General features: G+C 38.1%; 1 protein-coding gene across 2 annotated transcripts; it reads right to left on the reverse strand.

Moving 5' to 3' along the window:
- Window positions 1-5,583: 5,583 nt before the first annotated feature.
- LOC121250176 (RNA polymerase II subunit 5-mediating protein homolog) lies at window positions 5,584-23,196 on the reverse strand. 2 transcript variants are annotated; one of them, XM_041149170.1, is made up of 12 exons: window positions 22,934-23,196; window positions 22,742-22,801; window positions 22,480-22,647; window positions 11,400-11,466; window positions 8,392-8,834; window positions 8,196-8,294; window positions 8,071-8,104; window positions 7,603-7,721; window positions 7,075-7,157; window positions 6,352-6,393; window positions 6,185-6,262; window positions 5,584-6,094 (listed from the first exon to the last, which is right to left on the reverse strand). In XM_041149170.1, the coding sequence occupies exons 1-11, from the start codon at window positions 23,138-23,140 to the stop codon at window positions 6,241-6,243; spliced, it is 1,344 nt and encodes a 447-aa protein (XP_041005104.1). In that variant the 5' UTR covers window positions 23,141-23,196; the 3' UTR covers window positions 5,584-6,094; window positions 6,185-6,240. The 2 variants fall into 2 exon arrangements, with proteins under 2 accessions (XP_041005104.1, XP_041005103.1); XM_041149169.1 differs by having other exon boundaries at window positions 7,603-7,724.
- Window positions 23,197-24,035: the final 839 nt, after the last annotated feature.

Raw genomic sequence — 24,035 nt, forward strand, 5'->3', positions numbered from 1 at the left:
CTTAATAACCACAAGTCTTTCCACATTCTAGCTCATAAATTATGAGCGGCCATGCATATTCCATAAATGCTCGATAAGGTTGACTTGGAGTTGAGAATGAATACCTCTATCTCTAATCTGTTGATGTTGTGGAATGAACTCCATGAATTCAGGTATATTATCGCGTGAAATTTGCTCATGTGGAGTATCATCATTGGATTTGTAAATGAACTGGTCAACCTCGAGATATAGATAACGTTCATCTTCGACAATCATATTGTACAGGATAATGCATGCGTACATAATGTCTTTTAGAACTTGGGGCTAGAAATACCTAGCAAGTTCACACACAATTGCAAATCTAGCTTGGAGTATTCCAAAGGCACACTCCACATTTTTCCTTGCAGACTCCTAATAAGCAACAAAATGTTTTTTCTTTTTTCCATGTGGAGCAGGAATTGTTTTCACTGATGTTGCCCACGAAAGATATATACCATCAGCAAGATAATATCCCATTGTGTATTTGTGATCATTGATTGTGTAGTTGCATGGAGGAGCACGACCTTCGGCCAACGCAGCAAAAACAGAAGATTTATCAAGTACATTGATGTCGTTATGAGACCTAGGCAAACCAAAAAAAGCATGCCATATCCAAAGATCGTAAGACGCAACAGCCTCCAAAATAATAGTTGGTTCATTTACGTGACCAAAGTACATACATTTCCAAGCACTAGCACAGTTCTTCCATTTCCAGTGCATGCAATCAATGCTACCCAACATTCTTAGAAACTCACGCCTTTGTTTGACTTCTAGTAACCTTGCTATATCACTACTAGTTGGAGACCTCAAGTACTCACCCCCAAAAATTGACACAATCGCCTTTACAAATTTCTTCATACTCAAACGTGCAGTGCTTTCTCCAATTCTCATACTCATCCATAAGATCTGTCGTTACCCCATATGCGAACATCCTAATTGTTGCAGTTATCTTTTGAAGGGAAGACAATCCAAGTCTCCCACTAACATCTCTTTTTTGGACAAAATAATCATCATGACTCATGAGCTTCAACTGCATAATGTATGCGTAAAAAAACATTACAAAGCGTTTGAAACCTCCTTCTAAAAATGTTTGGCGGATAAATTGATGGCTCGGCAAAGTAATCATTCCAAAGGTGTTAATGACCTTCCAATGGATCACGTCGGATGAACATACGAGGTTGAGAATTACGACGACGTGAAGCAGATGCTCCCTCGGCTGCACGTTGTTGTCTATGTAGGGCCATTGCTTGTATCATATACTCCTCGTAATCATAATAATCTTTATCTTCCATATGATCAATGTTCCAAAAGTGATCCATAGGGAATTGAGAGAATAAAATTTGATGGAATGGAAGAAGAAAGATTGATTTTTTATGAGTGAGAACTAGTGAGAGGATGGATCTATTTATGGGGCTTAATCTGAGACTATTAGCTACAACTAAAAATCTTGGCAAAAGAAAAATGGTTGGCTTCATCTACTTGTTGGTTTCAAGAATTATAGATATGAATGTTTGGTATTGTGCATGATGGAATGAATATGTTTGTAAGTTTTTAGAATTGTAGATATGAAGTTCGGGTAGAGAAGAAGGATTTGTGGAAGTGTTTATTAGTTGTAGCTAATCTGAGACTATTAGCTACAACTAAAAATCTTGACAAAAGAAGAATGATTGGCTGCATCTACTTTTTGGTTTCAAGAATTATAGATATGAATGTTTGGTATTGTGCATGATGGAATGAATGTATTTGTTAGTTTTTAGAATTGTAGATGTGAAATTTGAGTAAAGAAGAAAGATGTGGAAGTGTTTATTAGTTTCAAAAATTTTAGATGTGACTATTGGGTAGAAGAAATATTGGTATAATATGTTCGTTGGATGAAAGAATTATAGATGTACTTGTTGAATAGAAGAAAAGTTGGCAAAATGATAGAAGATATGGCAGATCATTATGAGGAGGAGTCAACGTGTCTGGACGAAGTTGACTAAGGAGGAGCATGATATGCAAGAAACTCAAGAGCTGTTAATACATTTTTTAGACATTATCCTAATGTTAATAGCAAACATGCGTGAACAATTTGAACGCTAAGCCTATTATGTGAATATTATGTAAAGTACATGTTGTTTGGAATTAAGGAGCATACTACTCCAAAACATTAGGATGTCTGTGGTATGTAAATATGGTACTGGCCCGCTGTCGATACTCGACTGTATGTATATGTTTATGAATATACGCATGGGTTTCTAGTTTATTCTGGTAAAAATTTTATAAGTTGAAAGAATTATTCCACTGTGAATATTGCATACTGCTAAGAGTATGATTTGGTGCATTGCATCTTAACTATCATGTATAAGGATATGTAACCTTGTGTTGCATATCCCGATGCTTCAATCTCTGTTAAATCTCATTTGTTTCTTCTTGAGAGACAGGCATTTGTGTATCAGATTGAAATCCAACCCATAACTTACACAATTCAAGCCTAAATATACCTACTAATAATTCAGCCCTATGTCCAGGTATCAGTTCCTAGTGACATGTGGGTTTACACAGATATGTCTGATACCATCCTGTGATGCCCAAAACCCCCGACTAGGATTTAACAGAAACTGAAGCGTTGAAACATGCAACACAAAGTTACATACCCTCGTACATGACAGTTAAGATACAATGCACCTAATCATGCTTCTAGCAATATGCAATAATCGCAGCAAAATAATTCTTTCAGCTTATAAAATTTGTACTGGAATAAACTAAAAACCCAAACATATATTCTTAAACATTAACATACAGTAAAGGGTATCGATAGTTGGCCAGTACCATAGTTACAGATGACAAACATCACGTATGTCACATGGTATTTACATAATAGACTTAGTGTTCAAATTGTTCACACATATATGTTATTAAAATTAGGATAGTGTCTTAAAAATGTATTAACAGTTTCAGAGTTTCTTGCAGATCATGCTCCTCCTTAGTCAACTCGTCCAATCATGTTGACTCTTCCTCATAATGGCCTATCATAGCTTCTATCATTCCAGATAAAAATAGTAGTTGAGACTACCATAATGAGATTTTTAAAAATCTCAATAAGTTAAACGAAAAATATATATACTAAAAATTTATTAAAAGCATGTATAGCAATAAACATGACATGAATGACATTAACTTGCTTTACAAAACTTTATTTTTCTCCCATCTAAATTCTTTATAAAAACAGAGTAACATATGACATCAGCATTATCATCAGAACATCATACTTTCATAATATGCTTGCTTTCATAGAATATCTTGCATCTTCTTGTTCATACTTATGGTACCTAATGGCTCACCATTAAACCGCATGCACCTACTGGTTATCTTCACCACACGATGGCTAATGTCATCAGTGGTTTCGCCTCGAGAAATACTTAGGCTTCACGTAAATGTCTTTCACCTCGAGTACCCTAGCGTACCCACCAGCGAGAATGCTCATACATACCCTCGCTCCAAGACCGATACTATCTCATCCAAAGTTATTGACTGTTCTTCGTCAATCCAGTAGACTACACTCCATATTTAACCACTCCAGGGTGGACAAACGAGTTCCAATAGGAAAACCCTCGATCCTAGCTTGAGTTCATGATAAAAATATTTTCATGCATAATTTATGCTTCGTGATAGATATTCATGTTTCATGACAGATGACAATATAATAGGACATGAACATGTTAAATATTAATGTAACTTCAAAATAACAATATTAATTTCTAACGTGGTATTTATTATTAAATTATTATCAAACATGCTAACATAAACCGTGAGTAAATTGAAAGCTAACTTACATACTACTTTGTTTACCAACAGGGACCTTCAAAGAAATTGCTGAAATAATTAAATTAATAGGATTAAAGGCTTCCAAATAACTCGTAAAAATTTATAAAACCACTGGACTTCCGAAAATAGCAGATTTGCTAAACAGTCCCTCAATTCTTTGAAAATTGCATTTTAACCCCTATACTTTCAATAATAGCAATTTAATCTCAAAATTCACAAAATTCCGTTAATCACATATACTGTTCTAAATCTATTTCTAACCTTAAAATATAATTATCACATAGCAAACCTAAGAAAACATGAATAAAAGCAAACCCAAAAAAGCTTACCAAATCCGAATTCCATGAATATAAGAATATAACCAAGTGCAAATTGAAGCCTAAACCAAGATTATCTCTTAAACTCATCCCAAAACAGAATTTAATATCAATTTTCCTCACTGTAAATTTCATTACAAATAATAAGATTTGCACAAAGATAATAACTAACACAACTTAGAGCATTAGATATAAAAACCAAAACACAATGTGAGTCTTTTGTTTTTCTTGTACATTTGGGCGCTTAATACCTTAATATAGCCTAAGTTCTAAACATACTCATGCTAGAGATCAATTCCGGAAATTATCATGTTCAACTAAACAAGCAGTCCAGGATAACTTTGGGGAAAAACTTCAGATCTCCACAAGTATACAAACCGAAACATGTATCTTGTACCATGTCGCATACTATCCTCTACTATTTTGAATCTTAGGAGTCAATCACTCCATTGAAAAATATATTCATTTGTTAAGCCTCAACCAAACTAGATAATTTGACTAACATAATTGTCAATTAACTACCGAAAACACAAGGAAATATTTGACTTACAAAATATTAAAGCTTGCGGCTAAAGGTTAGAGCTCTCACCTTACTTAGGTCGCTCTCTCTCTCTCTCTCTCTCTCTCGGATTCTCTCTATAGTTTTGGGTTATGATTATATGTAAAGGAAAAACCAGAGAATTGTGAGATAGGGTATCTCGGCAACTAGAGCAGAAGTAGAGAGAAGTGAAACATAGAGATGATGACCGACTGTTTTGGCACGAAACACCCACTACCTTCACAAATACTCAGCTTCCTTTGTTACACATTTAGAGCTTGTGATTAAAAGTGCGGTGTGTGCTGTCAATGAAATGAGAAGGAGCTGCAGCAGATGAACGTTACGTGACATGAGAAGAAAAATATACAGAGAGAATGTAAAAACAATGTCTCGGCTGCAAGGTAAAAATGCAGAAAATCAAAACTGAAAAGGTGTAGGAGGCGTCCAAACTCATCTCTCTAATACCAATTATGTTGCCACAAGTGAGGTGCAAATTCATCTTGCTTTTGAGCTCTCCAAGTCTCCAAAGATGGTGCTGCCAAGTGACCATGGTGTGTGTCATGTGAAGGTGACCATGTTCACTCAATTGGAAATGGAATTGGATGCAGTTGCGAGTGAATGCACAATCGTCTAGTTCGCCTAACAATTTAACATTCTGAAAGAACCCAACGGACAACTTCACTTGCACTAGAGTTGGGGAAGCCTTCGAGAAATGCAACTTCAGGCAACGCTAATCACTTTTTCCAAAGAATTACTTCCAATTTTTCTCACAATCGAAGTGGTAAGCTGTGCGGAGCTTTGAACAGCTAACTGATCAAGTGAAAGAGATTGACTTGCCTGAAACTGATGTTTAGAAAGCCATATTGGAGGCTAAGTTGGAGAGTTTGGTTGACCTTAAGCAACTTGACATTCTAATCGTTATAGTACTGATTAATTTCATATTAACAGGAACAAAAAAGCTTGGAAATGGAGACTCTCCCGGTTCATCTTTCCCATCTATTGCAAGTGTTTAGTTTCGTACATGCTGCAGCAGCAAATCATGCTAACTGGCTGAAACTTAGCTCGAAACAAAAGACATGCAAGTTCACGTCTATGCTAGGATGGACACTGATATTTCCCTGTACCTGCACACCCTCTTTAACCATATTGCACATGCAATGTTCCTATGCTAAGGTAGTAGAGCATGTGCCTTTTGCAAACTAAATCTTGTAATTTAAGACTTTTTAGTCAACCTCGGCATCTACACCAGGCTGATCCCCACATGGCACATGCTTGGGGGCGTTTTGATCCCACCTCCAGATTCCAAAAATCACCTAATCTGCCAGGGGTGTCTGCAGATTTCTGACGACAGCGGCAGCTATCTTCTCTGCATCTTGAATCTGGACACTGGCTTTGAAGGTTGGGAACCGGTAGACTGCAATGGTCAAACAATTTTGTTCAACATCAATGGACAGGCTACTAAACACCACACTTGATAAAACATATTAAGAATCAGTGAGTCTACCTGTGATGAAGTCGCAGCCCGTTGACTTGAACTTGTGTGTATATTGTGTGCGCGCTCTATAATGGAACCTGTAAAAGCCTGTAAAAATTGTATGCTTATAAATAATTGGCGGAGGCTGAAATAGGTACTAGCTAATGTTCATTTCAGCCAATTGACAAGAGACATACCTTGCGACTATCAAATCCCGGTTTTGAATCCTGGGGAGGAGCCTGTAAAACAAAGGCTGCTTACAGGCCACGCACTATTGAATCTATTTAAAGTTTGTACATGAGTTTGTAAGCATGCACGTGTACACCATATTAAAATATTAGCACTTGTCACTAATGGGGAGAGCTATGGATTCATTCTTTTAAGATGCACTAATTGAATGATATGAGAAATAGCTGTAATCAGCCACCATTTTTCATAGCTTTCACAGATGCCACAACAGAATTTAATTTTATGGTGTTTAAAATGGGGAAAAAGCAATTTTCCTAGGTTACGGAATTTACCAAGAAAAATCCCAAGTCATGCTTCTAAAACTCAGAAACCCTAACCAGTTTAGAATACCCTAAAGAACAGCAGATGGGGAGAATTAAAAAAACAAAACAAATATTGAAAAGCATTACAAGTGGATCCTTCTAAAAATATTTATACTTCGGAGCAACTACATATGCTAAAATGGACGTTTAGTGTAAACGATATGGGATTATTAGATGTCTTACGAAATGATCTGTGCCTTTTGGTTTATTCATACAAAGTAACATCATTCCAATAGCCCCTAGGGGTTGGCTCAAGCGGTAAAGGCTTTGGGCTTGGGGGTATGCTCTCTCCAGGTCTAGGTTCAAATTCCCTTGGATGCAAACAATCTCTAGGGGCTATTGGACTGGGGGATAATCCCCTTGAATTACCCGAGATCCACTTGTGGGAAACTCCACTCCTTGCCGAGGGCCTGTGCACCCCCAGGATTAGTCGGGACGCTATTCCTAGACACCCGGTGCCAATCAAAATAATAATAATCAAGCTCAAAATGATTGCCTTGCCATTGGAGAGTTCAATTCTTCTCTAACGACATTCTGTATAGGTAGAGTAACGATAAAATGATGTTATTCATTGGCACCAAAAGCATCAAAAGTTTAAAAGACAACCTTCTTGAGTATGCTCGAAAAATAATCAAGATTATGAAACTCATGCCTTCCAAAAATGAGCTCTAGAAGAAATGACAAGGATAATCATCTACCAACGGAGCACCAATGGAAAAAGAAATATATATACACGTTTGCAAAAAAGCATTGGTGGCTTCTACCTAAGCACAACATCAGATACCCAGAGTAATATAATTATAATGCTACTTGCATGCCGTTTGGAGGGTAATAGATATGCCAACACCAAAGAGCAGCAAGAGTTCTGTGCAGTTTGGAATCAGGACATGGATATACCTCACTTCTCGATGAAGATGCTGCTTGAACATTCTCCTTCACTTCAGGAAGCACCAAAGCCTTCTCAAGCGAAGTGGACTTCATTATACTTTGTACCAAACCTTTACCATGCGACATTTCTTCTGATCAAGCATGATATAGAAATCAATTTTAGCAGAAATGACAAGTCGATAAAAAATTTAGCCCAAGTGGCAAGCTCATCAATCCTACTCGTCACTGAAAGTGTCATTATGACAGTCAAAGATTAATATAGACTTTATGGATTCACAATTAGTTAGGAGCTCCTCCCATCAAAATTTTATACCATCAGAGGAAAAAGGGGAGAGGGAATTACCATCAGTCTCTGGCATATAACACTGGGCAGAAGAAGTGAGGTGTGACTAGTAGTGTATCAAAGATCTAGAAACGAAACTGCTATTCAAGAAAGAAAAGATAAAGACCAACAAGAAAGAAATGTTATAAACTAACCTTCGGGTCTAGATTGCACTGTCAAACCTGTGCACTGCAGATTATTGAAAAGAAATATGCTATCAGTACCTGAAACTGTTAAACAAACAATAGCACCGGGAACGAGTATCAGATGGCTATCTTACATTTAGCTGATCAGTCAAATCTTTCCGAGTATCACGCTTGCTTAGAGTCTCTTCAGTGGCGGACTTTTTATCTTTCGTCTGTTCCAACAATTTTCTAGACTGATACTCCTACTTGATCAGTGACAAAATCCAATGTGTTTGAAATCATCTTTCAACATCTCTAGCCAAAATCTTAACAAACTAATCAAAATATTACCTCTGAGAATCTGTTAATTTTATCAAGAGATGTCTGATCTGATGACCGATCAAAATTAGCTTTAATTTTCTCATCTTCATCCCTCTCATTGTCGCGTTCAGTTTCCGGTTTTTTTTCAATTTCATCCAACCTGGCAATCATACGAGCATATTCTTCATCGTTAACTGCAAGTTTTGCATTGTCTTCATCCCTCTCGTTGAAAAATTCAGCTTCATGTTCTTCTTTCTCAAGTTCATCCAACCTGGACATCATACGAGCATATTCTTCATCGCTAACTGCAACATTTCCAATGTCTTCATGCCTCTCGTTGCCATATTCAGCTTCAAGTTCTGCTTTCTCAAGTTCATCCAACCTGGACATCATACGAGAATATTCTTCATCTTCAACTGCAACTTTCACCTTATCTGCTTCAGAAAAACTAGGAGGATGTTCTTTTGGTGGACCTGAAAAAGTAGATTTGACTTCATAAGTGCACGTAGGCTTCACAATAGTGCTCATTCATATAAAACTACGAGCAGGCCTGGACATGAAAATTATTGACTAGTTCAATTATACACTTGCTTATGTAAATAACATTAATGCAATGATAAATCAAACCTCTAGAGCATATACAATATTCCGTAAATTTATAACTTTTGGCAATTAAGATCTTGGGAGGGCCTGGGAATTTTTTTTATTAGATAGATGCTTTTATGATGACCAAGACGTGAGAGGCATAATGAAATTACACTGATGGTACACAGCAAATACACTAATTAGATATATGTATATATATATATATATATATATATATAGAGAGAGAGAGAGAGAGAGAGAAGAGCAAGAAAGTCCTGGAAAGTAAAGCTCGAAAGGCAAAGGTTGACTGTCGTCCACCAGCAAACTAATGAGAAATAATGCCTTGAGATCTTCAGTCTCGAGGAGGTGCAGTTTTGGGAGTAGTTTGGTTGGATAACTCAATGTATCTCTGCTCTTCACAGTCTTGGTGAATGGCTCTCCACTGGATTTTTTGACAGCTCAGATGGATTGCGACAGGGTGATCCACTGTCTCCCTTGCTGTTTGTCATGATTATGATAACCCTTTTTTTTAATGATTATGATGACCCTTAATACGATGATTTAGCATTAGTGGAAGAAGGCCATCATTCCAGCTCCCAATAGGGACACAAAATGAGGAGGGATTACTCATCTCATATTTTATTTGCAGATGACACACTGATTTTTTGTAAAGCAAATCTTGAGCACTTGCCTTGCTTGTTTCTTTATTTTGAAGTAGTCTAAGATGTGAAGATTAACTTGGCTGAATCCGAGTTACTACCAGTTGGTAATGTGGATGACAATTACAGTCAGGCTAGTATCTTGGAATATTGGGTGTCTTTGTTTGGATGACATAGATCGGCCAGCTGAGCTTATTTTAAGGCAAAGATGATATAAGAGAGGGTATTTTGGAGAAATTAGAAGATTGATTGGCTAGAGGGAAGAAGTCATATTTATCTTGGGCGGCAGCATAACTTTGATCAAGGTCACCCTCAAACATGCCCAAATACTTTATGTCATTATTCCACTCCCTGTAGGGCTTCCTAACTATATTGAGAAGCTAAAAGGGAGTTCTAACAGAGTGCTAAGGGGGAGGAGATGAAATTCCACCCGGTGAGTTGGCTTAAGGTGTGGACTTCAATAGAGCTTTATTGGAGAAGTGGCTCTGATGTTATTGCCAATGATAGAAGTGGCCTATAAAAAGTGGTGATAGAGATGAAGCATAGCAGTAAATGGGTGATTATTGCTTAAATAAAATGAACGGGAGTTACAAGGTTGGTTTATGGAAAAACATCCGAAGAGTCTGGAGAGAGTTTTCCAGGCGCATCACATGTATGGTAGAGAATGAAACCAAGACAAAGTTTTGGGATGATGTATGATGTAACGATCAGCCTCTTAAAAGGGCTTTCCCAAATCTATTCAACGTTAGTAGGGAGAAGAATGCATTGGTGACCAACAACATATAAATTTCAAATGGCTCTCCTCAATGGGAGAAATGGCTCAGAATTGGGACGTTGATTTCTATACCTCCTATGATAGGTTATATTCTCTTTGGTTAAGTTTGGGTGGGTAAGATAAGGTCCCTTGGAGAATATCGAAGAGAGTGGTGTTTCAAGTCAAGTCCTTTCATAATGCACTAGCCCCTCACAACAATGGTACTTTTTCATGGAAAACCATTTGGACCAAAGTTCCCTCAAGGGCTACCTTCTTATTAGGACATTTCCAGTTGGGAAGATCCTCTAGAATATTTTAGAAAGAGATATCATTGTATGTGGAATCAGGATGGAGAGTTGGGGATCATCTCATATTTCATTATAACATAGCTAGTGCATTATGGCAAGCTGTCCTCAATTTGTTTGGGCTTAGATGGATGATGTCTAGAAGGGCGATTTATCTTCTAGCATTTTAGGAAGGGCAATTTTAGAGTAATCATAGTAAGACCTTGTGGAAAATGATCCTGGGCTGCTTCATAACAATCATTTATTTTTGTCTTGTTTGCTAAGGATATGCTAAATCGGAGTTTTGATGGGTATAGGAAGTGACCACTGTCGCAACTCAAATCATACAGCAAACAAACGTTTTTTTTTTTTTTTTTTTTAATGATGAGGAACCCTGGAGACCATACAAATCCAACATTTCTTTTACCCAGTGAACTACCAAAGCCATGTAATACTCATGCATCACACATATCAGGTAAATCACCGGCTTCTCACCAATGGGAGGACATGGTCCCTAGAAATTGTTTACACCCAAGATTGAAACCTTAGACCTTAGGGGAGCATACCCTTAGAACCTAGGCCTTTACGACTTGAGACAACCCTTAGGGGTTGTTAGCAACCAAACGTAAAGAACAAAAGAAAAAAAACACGAAGTTTATTATTACCAAATTGTAATCAAGCCCTCCAATACTTTTTAAAATTAAACAGTTTCAGTACCAAGCCACTAATAGATAACAAGAAGAGGCAAGAACCTGCCTGATTGAGATTCCCTTTCAGTAAAATTTTCCTCCACGTAATCTTCCCTTATCTCTACAAGGCCTTCCTGTTGTAGGCATGAATGACAATACCAGCAGGTCAATTTCTTAAGTACTTAGGGCCATCAAATACATTATATGATAAGTAGCACATAAGGAAATGATAGAAAATATTTTTTCTATGAAGGGGGACAAGGGGAATCAAGCATAACAGCAATTAATACAAAATAGATTATATAAAAAAAGGTTTCTGACCTTAGAGAGAAGGCATTATTAGTGTGTAAATATTCAATGACCAGTGTCATAAAAAAAAAAAAAAAAAAAAAAAAAAAAAAAAACTAACAAAGCTATGTTTTTTCAGAAAATAAAATACAAGTCTATATGATGTCAGAGACAAGGCATTATTAATATGTAAATATTCAATGGCCAATGTCATAAAAAAATCAACAAAGCTATGTTTTTTTCAGAAAACAGTAAGACAAAGATAATGCAGTTAATTAAAAAAAGTAGGTGCCCACAATTATATAATTGCACGATTGACTAGCAAAAGGGTTGCCACATCAGACACTTATACACTCTAAGTCACATAGCATAATCACAGACAACATGCACGAACATGTAGGCTACAAATGTATCAATTACATAAAGAAAGATTAATATTCTCAAAATCATGGGCCGTTTTCAACGTCTTGCTAGAGTCCCTGTATAATTTTTCTGCTAGTTTGGTTCCAGTGGGAAATGTTCCTGGTGTGGAGAACATGGATCACATTTTGGGGTGCAAAGTTTCTTCTTTACCAATGAAATATCTGAGTCTCCCATTGAGTGCATCATTCAAGTCAAAGTATTTGGGATGGGGTGATTAAAAAAAAAAAAAAAGGAACGAAGATTGGCTATTTGAAAGAGGATGTATTTATCTAAAGGCGGAAGGGTTACTTTGATAAAATGTACTCTTTCCAATTTGCCCGCCTATTTCTCATCTTCGTTCCCACTCCCACAAAAGTTGCCCATCACATAGAGAAGCTACAGGGGGATTTTCTATGGGGGCACATGGATGATGAGTTTAAATTCAATGGTCCAAGGGATGCACCCCAATCTCTGGGGTGGGCTGGGAGTTTAGAATCTGTGGTTTTTAATAGGGCTCTATTGGGAAAGTGGTTGTGAACATACCTAATAGAAAGGGACATTGTGGAGAGCCGGTATTGATTCAAAATCTGTGGGACTTGGGGCAGCTGATGTTCGAATGAGGTGAGTAGACCACATGGAGTGGGGCTATAGAAGCATACAAGAAGAGGATTGGGAGTTTTCTACAGTTACACTAGCCATGAGGTGGGTGATGGGTCCAGAATTAAATTTTAGCTAATATTTGGTGTGGAAACAAGGCCCCCAAGGAATCATACCCTGAAATCTATGGAATTGCAAGGTTGCAGGAAGCATCAATCACAGATCTCCTAGACCTATCCAGTGTTCTACACCAATGGAATGTCCCTTTTTTCATACCGCACAAGACTGGGAAGTTGATGCTTTCACTGAGTTTTACAATCTTGTGTACTCTATGGGGGATGTATGGATGGAAAAAGTTGGGAAGTTCTTGATGAATGGTGAAGAAATGGAGAATAGATGAAAGTGTTATAATTTTTTATGTAAATGAGGGTCCCACTATAAAACATGTAAATAATGAATTAATAAAATTTTTTAAATATTTATTATTTAAATTAATCTGTTTTTATATTAAAATAATATTATTTACCGTAATTTGCCTCTTTTGTTGACTCTTGTGAATGGTACTAATCCCCGCCTCAACCTTTGTTGGTTCAAAATGTATTCCCTTCTCTCTAGTGTTTTATGCACGCGCTTTATAGTATAATATTTTTTTTTATCAGTAAACAAACATATATTGATCAAAGTGTAGGCAAGAGCCCAAGTATACATGACAGATACAAGAGCAACGCCTAAGTGAGCTACTTTAGAGATACAAGGAATTCATGGAAGGTCATGCCATGAAAATCAATTACAATCGAACAATGTAGTAAAGTATTGAAAAATAAGTTTCTAAGCTCATCCATTGATCATTTTTTATCTACAAAACTTATTGCATTCCTCTCCCTCCAAATGCACCACCATAGACATGTTGGGACTATCTTCTATATTGATGCAATTTGAGAGTTGCCCCGAATGCAAATTGGGTAAGCTACGAGCTATAATTTTTTGAGGTTGTCTATGAATTTTAATTGGGCTCATAGGCCCAAAAGTTTATTTAAGGCCCGTTAAGGTTTACTTGACGATTTTGGACATGATTATTTGGTTAATATTTTTGGGAAGCCAATTTGAGATTTAACGAGTAGTTTTGAATAGGCCACGAGCCCAAAATTTTATTATGGTGGACTATGGAATTTTATTGGGCTTAATAATTGGTTTAAGCCATTTAATTTTTTATGGACCAAGTGGAATCTATTTAATTGGTAATTGGCCCAAGAAATTTTTATAAGCTCGAAAGTATTTATCGGACGAGTTGGACTCAGTTTGCACTCAAGTTTAGGCCAGTTGGAATTTATTAAATACACGGCCCATGAAAACATGGACAAGCCAAAGAGATTATTTGGATTGCTTAAACTGCCCAACCCATTTGTTAAGTCCATACACTGCCCGAGACTTTGGCCGAATTTGTAACGCCACAATAGAAGACCCAAACCACATGGCATATACTCCAAAAGGACCAATCAATAATACAATTGGAGATATCAGGGGGGCAGATCCGTTGGAACATCACCTTTACTAGGGCGGCACAAGACTGGGAAATGAGCAGCTTTAAAGATTTTTACAGCCTTTTGTACTCCATAAAACTGAGCATTCAACAAGAAGATTTAATGTGGTGGATACCCGATGGTAAAGGGGTATTCTTAGTTCGCGCTTTTTATAAGGCTCTCACACAAGAACCCAAAACTCAGTTTCCATGGAGAAGGCTTTGGAGACATAAGGCGCCTCCCAAAGCAGCTTTTTTTGTGTAGACATCCTCGTTGGGGAAGATTCTCACAACTGAAAACTTGAGGAAAACGAAGGATAATCATTGTAGATTGGTGTTGCATGTGCAGAGAATGGAGAGTCTGTAAACCATCTTCTACTACATTGTGAGACAGCTCGGGTATTATGGAATGAGGTGTTCAAGATATTAGACTTGTCTTGGGTTATGCCGAAGACAGTGGTGGAAATGTTGGCTAGCTAGACAAATCTAAGAGGCATGCAACAGATTAAAGCTGTCTGAAAGATGATCTCTATATGCATTATGTGGTATTTATGGCAGGAGCGTAATGACAGGACATTTGAGGACAAGGAGAGCTCGCAGGAGGAGCTAAAAGATTTATTCTTTAGAACACTTTGTACTTGGTCATTGTTGTTGACTTCAATGGCATGGACCTTCATGATTTTTTTTGTCTATAATGCGCCTACGTAGTGAAGGGCATGCTCTTATTTTTTTTTTTTAGATTTCTATACATGGGCCCATTCTTTGATCAATAAAATTTGTTTACTTATCAAAAAAAAGTTTTACTTGTAAGTTGTAGTAAATCATCAATGAATGATTTAGTTTTTTGTTATGTTTTTTTTAACTAGTATTAAATCAACAGTGAATGATTTAGGCCTCATTTGGATGTTGAGATGAGATGAAATGAAAAATTTGTGAATAATAGTGAAGTGGTTTGAGTTAAGATGTTTTATGGGGTTATGGAAAATGAGAGAAAAATTTGAATAAAAATATTATAAAGTTAAAATATTATTAGCATATAATTTTTTAATATTACCTTTGTTTTAAGATTTGAAAAAGTTAGATTGTTTTTTTATGTTTTGTTTGGAAGTTTAGGAAAGTTTTAATGATTAGGTAATAATTAGATAAAAAAGTTAAAGGTTTAAAATAGAAAAGTGTTTGTCTTTGTGGTACTTGGATATTGAGATGAGACGAGACCATCTTGCAATCCAAATGGGGCCTTAGTTTCGCAGTTTTGGTTATGTTTTTAGTAAAATTGAAGTAAATCAGCAATGAATGATTTAGGGCTCGTTTGGCAACATAATTGTTCTCAAGTATTCTTAGATATTATCAAATATTTCCTTCTCAAACATCAATCAAATACAAAACATTTTTCAATTTCATTTGATTGATGTTTGAGAAGGAAATATTTGATAATATCTAAGAATACAAAACACTTTTCAATTTCAATTGTGGACAACCCACTTCTGAAGGATTTTCTCTCTCCTCATCTATTTTCTCTCCGTACACTATTTCACCTCTGGTTGATGAAGTGGTCTATGGGAGACTGAGTGTGTGTTTTCCTGTAAGTATGGGGAAGGATATGGGTACGTTGAATGTTGTTAGTATTGATTTTAAGAACTTTGAGGTAGTAAGGCAGGGAAGATGGGTGCATATTACTGAGAAGGGATGGAAGTGGGTAAAGAATCTTCACTTGGAGTTAGCCACGGCATGGTGGTTCACAAAAGCACTAGAGGATTGTTTGAAGTTAGGGAGAAAGGGATTCTATTCGGCACACAGAGAAGGAGACAGGAGCTATATAGCACAGAGAAGTTCTAATGCACAAGGGGTCTTCATGGCTCTGGTAGAATACAAACAGGGGCCGACGCAACTGTATTATCATACCTGAAGGTAGAGAGGGGAAGGAATGGAGGAAAATGGTAGAAGTTTTGAAGAAGGATGGCAGAGAAGGCTGTCACGTTGGGCCGGCATCAATGAAGATGGCAACGACGTCGGCAACTCAACCTTCGTTGCAATCGTATAAGGAGGCTCTGCAAAAACCAAGACCGAGGTCTGCTGCTAACACTAGGATGCATGATGTCCCTATCTCTGGAGAGGTACAGCGTAGAGGGGACGATGGCAGGGGAATTGTTTGCCCAAATAAGGAAGAAGTACTTCGGGCGCTGGTAGAGATGCATGCTCAAGTGGGAGAGTTGCAGAGGCAAATGTCTGGTTTAATTCGGTATATAGAGGAGGATAAAGAGGAGGGGATGAAACGGTGCGGAGTAGAGGGCAGGGGGCAGGGATCAAAACGATGCGGAGCATTAATTCAAAATGGAGTGGGCTGGGATGGGCTTGGGTCAAGTGCAAGGCCCGTTGGAAGAGTGTTTAAGGGCAAGGGAGTGTTGGAAGGCCCGGACGTGGCAGGAGGCCCGTATCGGGTTTGGAAACCTAAAAACCGAATCGGTTTCGGCGTATCGGGAGGATGTCGCACGACTGCACCAACGCACACGGCAGAGCCACCACCTACACAGAAAGTTTCGCCGGCACAGGGGGAGTCGTCTGGTGGTGCGTCAGAGTCGATGCTATTGCCGTCACCGGAGAAAGAAGAAGGAGACAATAGGATCCCGATAGAGTCTGTGGTGGTTTCGCAGGCACTGGAAATGGAAGAGGGGGATTTTTTGGGGAGTACGGTAGGAGGTGTAGTAAGGGAGAATGCTAGTGAAATAACACGAGCTGCAGATTTTTGGAGAGCCTGAGAATGTCAGGCCAACACAGAACATGCTGAGGGAGAGTGAGAAGTGGGCTGATTCTGAAGATATGGGAGCACTGGTGAATGAGTTTGCAAGTGAAAAAGGTGGAGGTGAAGGCTCCTTAGTTTTGTTCAATGCTGAACCCGAGGTTGAAGAGCCTGCAGGGGAGGATCCCTCCCCGATAAGAATTATGCATCCTTTACCTGCAGATTGGGTTATGAAAAAGGTAGAAGAACTACAGAGATGTGTGGGGATTTCGTGTGCGAGATATGCAGATCAGTTTAGGGCATTGCTAATAGCCATTGAGGCAGGTCATTATCAACAGGAAGCAAGGCCAAAAAGAAACAGAGAACTGCAGTGGCTGGATTGGACTATTAATTATGTCAGTAAAGAGGGGAGTGCAAGTCGTGGTAGGAATAAAGGGAGGGCTGGTAAGGTTGTTAAATGAAGCCAAAAATTCTGATATAGAATGTAAGGGAGTTGAATGAGATTAACAAACTCCGAATAAGATCCTTGTTGAGACAATGGAAGATGGACATTATTTGTTTGCAAGAAACGAAATTGAAGCTTATTACAAGAAGAACAATAAGGAGTAGTTGGAGTTGTCAGTATGTAGGATGGTCATACTTACCTTAGTAGGGGGCTTCGGCTGGTATATTGGTTATATGGGACCAAAGGGTGGTGGAGAATATTGAAGAATTTGTAGGAGAATACTCGGTGGGGTGTTCCTTTAAAAATTCTGTTGATGGCTTTGTATGGGCCTTTGCTGGGGTGTATGGATCTAACTTAGATTGCGAAAGGTGTTTGCTTTGGGATGAGCTGGCTGGCTTATGTTCTTGTTGGGAGGTTCCTTAGTGCATTGGTGGAGACTTTAATGTGACAAGATTTCCTAGCGAGAGTTTCGGGGAGGGGAGACATAATCATGCAATGGTGGAATTTTCTGATTTAATATCTGAGCTAGAACTTATGGACCTTCCTCTTATGGGAGGTGATTTTACGTGGTCTAATAACCAAGCTTGGTCAAGGCTGGACAGATTTCTCATTTCGCCCTCATGGGAAACGCAATTTCCAGATGTATGTCAAAAGAGACTTCCACGGGTATGTTCTGATCATTTTCCTATAATGTTAGACTGTGGAGGAAATCCAGGGGGGAGAAGACCTTTTAAATTTGAGGATATGTGGTTAAAGACGGAAGGGTTTGTGGAATTGGTTAGGCAGTGGTGGAATTCATATCAACTAGAGGGCACTCCAAGCAAGATATTGGCCGGAAAACTAAAAGCTTTGAAAGTGGATTTAAAGAGATGGAATGAACAGACTTTTGGAAATGTAATATTACAAAAAAAAATCTCATACAAGAACTACAAAGTTTGGAGGGTGTTGAAGATGAGAATGAACGCAAAGGCCAAGTATTATCCGAGTTAGAAAGGTTGATATTAATGGAGGAGATATCGTGGAGGCAAAAGTCAAGAGCTTTGTGGCTCAAGGAAGGGGATAGATGTACAAAGTTCTTTCATCGAGTTGCAAACTCACATAGGAGGTTTAATGCCATAGAGTCCATGACTATAGATGAAGGTATATCCTCAGATCAAGCCGTAATTAAAGATCACGTTGCTGTACATTTTGAACGAGTGTTGACAGAACCCTATGAATGGAGGCCAAAAGTGGATGGTCTAGTTTTTGAGGCCATTGATCAAAACAACATGACTTCGTTGGAGAGACCATTTGAAGAGGAAGAGGTACGACTAGTCGTCAGAAAAATGAACAAGGACAAAGTGCAGGGTTCAAACGGCTTTACTATGGCATTTTTTCAGACTTGTTGGGAGGTGGTGGGAGGAGATGTTATGCAGGTGTTTCAGGAATTTTTCTCATTTGGAAAATTCAAGAAAAGTTTAAACGCTACTTTTATTGCACTTGTCCCTAAAAAGATGGGTGCCATAGAGGTGCAAGATTTCAGACCAATTAGTCTCATAGGCAGCATATACAAGATAATAGCAAAGGTACTTGCCAACAAGATGAGCACAATGATGGACAAGATCATTTCTAAGTCTCAAAATGCCTTTGTGAGAAGTAGACAAATCTTGGATTCAGTTCTTAAAGCCAATGAATGCTTAGACAACAGGCTTAAGTCGGGGGTACCAGGTATTTTATGTAAGCTGGACATGGAAAAGGCCTATGACCACGTCAACTGGGATTTTTTGTTTTATTTGTTAGGTCGATGTGGATTCGGGGAAAGATGGAGGGGGTGGATGATGCATTGTGTGTCGACGGCTCGTTTCTCGGTTTTGGTAAATGGTGATCCGGTGGGTTCTTTAATAGTTCGCGAGGACTACAACAAGATGACTCACTTTAACCACTCTTATTTGTCCTCGTGATTGAGGCACTTAGTAGAATGGTGTCGGCGGCTGTAGAGGGGGGGGGGGTTTTTTCTCAAGTTTTTCAGCGGCGGCTTCTAACCATGGCTCCATCACTATCTCTCATCTTTTGTTTGCTAATGATACATTGCTGTTTTGCGAGGATAATGCAGGACATATTCAATCTCTAAAAGCTATCTTACTTTGTTTTGAAGTGGTATCCGGGTTAAAGATCAATCTTGCTAAAACGAAGATGGTTGCGGTGGGTGCGGTGAGAAATCTTAGTTGGTTGGCCAGCTTATTGGGACGTGTGGTCTCCTCGTTGCCGTTAAAGTATCTTGGTCTTCCGTTAGGGGCAAATTTTAAAGCCAAGACAATTTGGGAGGAGGTGTTAGAGAAATTAGAGCATAGGCTGGCCGGGTGGAAAAGGTTATACTTATCGAAAGGGGGGAAGCTGACACTTATCAAGAGCACGCTATCTAACCTTCCCACATATTTCTTGTCTTTATTTCCCCTCACGGTAAGCATTGCATCCAGAATTGAGAAACTCCAACGTGACTTTTTGTGGAGTGGACTAGGGGATGAGTTTAAATTTCACTTAGTTGGATGGGAAAAAGTGTGTACTCCCTTGAGTGCTGGTGGGTTGGGGGTTCGCAACGTTAGATCCTTTAATAAGGCCCTATTAGGCAAATGGTTGTGGCGTTATAATCATGAGAGGGAAGCTTTATGGAAAGGGGTAATTGATGCGAAGTATGGTATGCAAGGGGGGGTTGGTGTTCTAATGAGGGGAGGGGGGCTCATGGTGTTGGGTTGTGGAAGCACATATGGCAAAGGTGGGGGACTTTCTCAAATAATACTAGGCTGTGTTTGGGGGAGGGCAGTAGAATCAGCTTTTAGAATGATGTATGGGTGGAAGATATGGCCTTTAAAAATGCTTATCCTAACATTTTCAGAATAGCAAGAGAAAAGGAAGCTATTGTGGCTGATGTGAGGGTGATTAGACAAGGTTCTCAGGAGTGGCAGATTAATCTCACTAGGGAGGCACAAGATTGGGAAGTGAGTGATTTGGTGGATTTTTTCAGCTTACTATATAATATCACTATCGAGGTTCCAGCGGATGACAGGATGGAATGGAGGCATTCAAAGAACGGAAAATTTTCAGTATGCTCTTTCTATGACATTCTTACAGCTCAAGGTAGGCCCTATTTTCCTTGGAAGAACATATGGAGGAGTAAAGCACCTCCCAAGGCTGCGTTTTTTGTTTGGCCAGTAGCTTTAGGGAGGATATTAACCATGGACAACCTAAGAAGGCGTGGACTCATAATTACGGATTGGTGCTGTATGTGCAGAAATAGTAGAGAAACAGTAGATCATTTACTATTACATTGTGATTTTGTAAGTGATGTATGGACTTACTTCTTCAGCAGATTGGGAGTTGCATGGGTAATGCCAGGAACGGTGGTGGAACTATTAGTTAGCTGGAGAGGGATCACAAGGACACCACAGATTGCAGCGGTGTGGAAGATAGCGCCTATTTGTATTTTCTGGTGTATTTGGAGTGAAAGGAATGATAGATTCTTTGAGGATCATGAACACTCCTCAGAGGAGTTTAGGGAGTTTTTTTTTTTAAGACTTTATTTATGTGGGCCATTGCGTTAGAGTTAAATGGTCTCAGCTTCCATGATTTTCTTGTAACAATTTCTAGTTCTTAATTTGGTATACTCATATGTATACCTCCGGTGTACTTGGACTATGCCTATCTTTATCAATAAAATTGCTTCTTACTTATCAAAAAAAAAAAAAATTTCAACTTTTCAACTTTTTCATCTAATCATTACCTAATTATTACAACTTTCTCAAACTCCCAAACAAAATACAAAAACGATACTCATTTTTCAAATTTCAAAACAAAAATTATATTAAAAAATTATATTCCAATAATTTTTTAACTTTATAATATTTTTATTCAGTTTTTTTTTTTCTCTCCTTTCCCAAAACCTAATAGAATATCTTAACTTAAATCATTTCACTACTATTAACAAATATACTGAGATATTCTAAATATCCAAAACGGCCTTTAGTTTTAGTTTTTAATTCTTGGAAAATTTTAAATTTGAAAGCCCACAAAAAATTCTTTTTTAAAAATGAACTAAAGATGAAGCTAAAAAAAAAGCTCAAATCCAACTCAACTCTGACAAGTCGGATTGGAGCCTACACAAGTCAAAGTCAAATTCGGAGTCGGATTTAGGGGAATCCAACTTCAACTAGGTCGATGCTCACCCCTACAATTGACAAGCTTAGTGTTCTCTATTTTAAAATTTTATTCCATCGGTTGCTTGTAATAGATTTTAATTGAATCTCAATGACTTCCTTGTATCACTAGACACTAATGCTTAGCGATCACTCTCGTATATGTCCCATGTACTTTGGTCAGGCTTATCTTCATTTATCATCAATAAAAATTCTTGTTTACTGATAAAGAAAAAAATTATGCTACTAATTAATCCAAAAAATCTTGAATACTATTATTATACAATATCCTATATCAAGTGAATATATCTAGACGACAGCACAAGTATAGCTCAAAACCACATTCTGGTCAATTTATCACTTACTTTATCCCTTTTCTACACTGAAAGTAAAGCCATCTTTCTATGAATATATGTCCACTGAAAGGACCTGAAGAAACTAGTACCATAGGTGTGAGAATGCACATAATCAAGAGCTCTATTGAAGTAAAATTGAGTAGCATACCAAATCTTTATAATCCAATTCAAAGTGCAATAACAAACTTCCACTTGTTTTATGTATTACGGGTTGATGCCGTGTGTATCTCAAATAATAGCCCATCATGTGCCCCAAACATCATCTATATGCTTTCAATAGCTTCTAAGATTTTTAACTTACATCGTCATCCAAAGCATGCCAAACAGAAAACAATGCATCATTATCTCTCATTTCACTTTTAGGTTCTAAATCACGAACAATTCGCACCATACATAAATTTCAATCCATCTGTTGGTTTTAGCGTTTCCATGAGCTTGACACATATTGTCGACTCATTTCCTAGCGCTTAAGCTTATGAGACTGATGGTTTTACAGAATCATTAATTAAATTGAGTTTAATTTCTTGGATAAAAGAGTTACTAATATTTCTAAATGAGTTTGATTTTTTTTTCCTTTTATTTGATATATAAAAGAGCATGCAGCTAAATAACACAATGTGAGAGAGAGACACACCGCTGCTTCAGAAGCCGTGATGCCAAAAAAGGAAGCCTCAGCCTTAAGGTCCTGCATCGTGGCCTTCAGAGACTCAACTTGGGACTCCAAAGCTTTCCCTCTTCTTTTCAAAATCGCCACGGTCTGTTTGGATGTTCTTTCCACATGGTAACCTTCTCCTAAAAGAACCTAAATTACACAAATCATATTGAGTAACACAAAATCTGTTTTCTTCTTCAATCAAGTAAACGGAATATAAAAATACTAGAACTTTTATTTTTACCAGAAACTCATTTGTGTGTATCAAACGGCCTGGGAAAAACGCCGCTTTCCCGAAAGGAACCTATGAAGGAAGTTCAAAATTTGAGAGGAAGGTAAGTTTTAAAGAGAGGTAAAAGTTTGTGTGTGTGTGTGTGTGTGTGTGTGTGTGAGAGAGAGAGAGAGAGAGAGAGAGAGAGAGAGAAGGGTGCTTTGCCATGATATTGTGATGGAGGCCTTCGGGGAGCTTTTGGACGAGGTTGATGAGGTTGGTGTTGTCGGAGATGAAGCCTCGGAACTGATCTAGCTCGGCCTCCTTTTCTGAGAGTGTTTCATGCACGCGCCTCACAGCCTTATGGGCCTCCTCCACCGGAAACAGCGACGCGAGTGGGGTCACCCTTCCCTTTTTCGCTGCCTCTTCCATCTTCGCTAAGCCGCGCAAAGAGAGCTTTTTTCCTGAGCAAAGATAACTCTTTTGAACCTTTGCTTTAAGCTCCGGGAATAAGTCTAAATTTTGACTATAATTTTATTTGATCAGGTTAATTTAAAATTAGTCTATTTTAAAATTAAAATAATAATATAATATTATTTATTTTAATAATATTTTATAAAAAAAAATTAATATTTTATAAATACATTTCGTATATTAATTAATAATATTAATTTTTTTCAGTTTTATTTTATAGGAAATTCATGAATAAATAATTTAAGAATATACGATGGCAAATATGAGACAAGCCTAATGTCGAAACCCAAAACCCTCAATTTATCGAAATCCCACACTCCAAATAAACAGCCAGAATTTTCCCAACCACCGATTACAACAGCCCACACAAATCAACAATTTCAACCCAAAGTTCATATATTCCCAAAATCAAGACAAACATAATTATCTAGAACACATGAATTTGTTTTCTGAAAAAAAAACACATGAATTTGTAGAAAACCAAGTGCCAGTTATACCTTTGTGGTTTTGACCAACGAGAGCAACCGCCAGTTGCGATGGGAAGCGGCTGAGTTGTGAGTTGCGATGAAACAGGGGGATGTTGTGGTATGACAGTGGCCAGCAGCCGGCTGGGTCCTCTGTGAGTGGTGGTGCAGTGGCGCTTGGGAGCCAAAGGCGACGAATTGGGCTATGGCAAATAACGCAGGAGAGAGAGAAGAGGGAAACGGAAGGAATCGCGAAGCGCAAGGAAGAGGGAAGAGGAATGCGAGGGAAAGAGAGAGGGACGGTTGCACGGAAAAGATAAACATTTGGTCCTACAGTTTACTGTAGGTTTGGATATACAATTTAGATAAAATGAGATGAAATATTTTAT

This window comes from Juglans microcarpa x Juglans regia, chromosome 2D (genome assembly GCF_004785595.1).
Source record: "Juglans microcarpa x Juglans regia isolate MS1-56 chromosome 2D, Jm3101_v1.0, whole genome shotgun sequence".
In the NCBI taxonomy this organism is placed as follows: domain Eukaryota; kingdom Viridiplantae; phylum Streptophyta; class Magnoliopsida; order Fagales; family Juglandaceae; genus Juglans; species Juglans microcarpa x Juglans regia.